Source organism: Wasmannia auropunctata, unplaced genomic scaffold (assembly GCF_000956235.1).
Source record: "Wasmannia auropunctata unplaced genomic scaffold, wasmannia.A_1.0 LD316736.1, whole genome shotgun sequence".
NCBI lineage: Eukaryota > Metazoa > Arthropoda > Insecta > Hymenoptera > Formicidae > Wasmannia > Wasmannia auropunctata.
Window position 1 is genome coordinate 1 of NW_012046154.1, and position 2122 is coordinate 2122.

Sequence of the window (2122 nt, forward strand, 5' to 3'; positions counted from 1 at the left end):
ATTTATCAAAAATAATCGGACTGTACACGTAAATGCAAGCAAAGAAGTGATTCTGTGCGCGGGTGCTGTCGGATCACCACAATTGTTGATGCTTTCTGGTATCGGACCAGAGAAACACCTTATTGAACTAGGCATTAAAGTTCTCCAAAATGCGCCAGTCGGCGAGAATCTCATGGACCATCCAGGCTATTTGGGATTGTATTGGACAATAAATGCATCGAAAAGTTTAACATCATCCGAATTGTTTAATCCTATTAACCCGTACATGATGGAATTTCTAACAAGTCGAACGGGACCATGGACGAGTCCGGGAGTAATCGAAACCATCGCTTTTATTAATACAAAACAACCACATAAACACAGCGGTCTACCAGACATCGAATTTATGTTTTCTGGTATTCAACCAATAAATTTTATAATGAGAAATTTTAAAGATGATCCATCCCTACGGATCAAATATGGTGATTGCTATGGCTGGTACACGATGCCAATATTGTTGAAACCAAAAAGTCGTGGTAGGATATCGTTGTTGGCTAATGACGTCAATGTTAAACCAGAGATCGTACCTAATTATTTTGATGATCCAAACGACGTCAAGACGATGATCGCCGGTATTAGAACTGCCGTAAAAATTGGTCAAACAAGGACAATGCAGGCGGTCGGTTCTCAGTTGGTAAACATTACTTACATGGAATGCAAAAATTACGAGTATGATTCTGATGCTTATTGGGAATGCATGATAAGAATACGATCTAATACACTCTTTCACCCTTGTGGCACTTGTAAAATGGGACCACGTGGTGACCCAACTGCTGTCGTTGATCCTAGATTAAAGGTATTTCCTTGATAAAATGCACTAGATAATATTCATACGATACATAATAAGCAGTATGACATGAGTTTATAAATTTATATTCAACTTTTTGCAGGTCATTGGTATTTCAAACTTACGAGTAGTAGATGCGTCCATCATGCCCGAAATTGTATCGGCGCACACAAACATACCGGTTTACATGATTGCCGAGAAAGCAGCAGATATGATTAAAAAAAAATGGAAATACTTGAAGACGATGCAATAGTCATAAAGTATTATTTTATTAGCTGTTTACTATCCAGCAATGATATAAACGCAAAAATTTCATGTATTAATTGTGGTGTAGGGTGGTAAAAAAATTAGGCCGCCATTTAAAAAATAAAGTTGACCTTTGATCTTAAAATTTGATCATAATGTCTCCACCTAAGGTCAAATTGTTTTTAATATGTCCTCTTCAATACCATAGAATCTCGCGGAAACAGGTTAATATGGTTCCGGAGAAATTTAAGTATGTTAAATTGAAACACTCTGCATATACTAAGTATTTCTGATCAATTAAAATGGTCGCAATTGATTTTTCCCCTTACTTCTCAGGTTTCGTTCTTTGCGCTCAAAAACAATGCTATTATTTGCTTCTTCAATACATCTGCATGCGTCTACCGGATATTGAATTATTTTTTATTGATGTTATATCGAAAAATTATATTATTTCATTAACATTAAATTTTAAAAATCATATTTTTCAGGAATAAATTAACTTTGGTAGGGGCGTTCTGTCTATATTATTGAAGCAAAAAACGTGATAGAATAATATTGACTAATGACACCAATGTTAAACCAAAAATTGTATCGAATTATTTCAACGTTCCATAATGTCAGGACGACGGGACGGTTGCCGGTATTAGAACTGCATTAAGAATTGATCAAATAACGAAAAAGCAGGTGTTCGATCCTCAAATGTTAAATTATACCTATACAGAGTAACAACAGAATATAACTCTGCAATAATTATTTGAAATGTGCAATAAAGTTATATTAATATCTTCCACAATTTATCACGCTTGCGACACCTGTTAAATAAGATCACATGAAGATTACACGCGCTGCCGTTGATTACAGATTAAAGATTTTTTTGCTTGAAAAAACGCACTAGCTAGAGTATTTATGTAAATTATAATAAGCAGTTTGACATGTGTTTACGAATTCATATGTATGCAGGTCATCAGTATTCAAGGCTTACGAGTGTCGTATGTATACTTTCATCATGCCCGAAATTATATCCACATATCTGAACATGCCTGTTCGTAT

The 2122-nt window shown here is 35.0% G+C and overlaps 1 protein-coding gene across 1 annotated transcript; it reads left to right on the forward strand.

Annotated features, from left to right (window-relative positions):
- Positions 1-4: 4 nt before the first annotated feature.
- Positions 5-1370, forward strand: LOC105460722 (glucose dehydrogenase [FAD, quinone]-like; the record flags this gene model as incomplete). The annotated part of the gene is made up of 2 exons (XM_011707221.1): positions 5-835; positions 930-1370. Coding segments are annotated over 2 exons (981 nt in total), but the record flags the coding sequence as incomplete, so codon positions are not given.
- Positions 1371-2122: the final 752 nt, after the last annotated feature.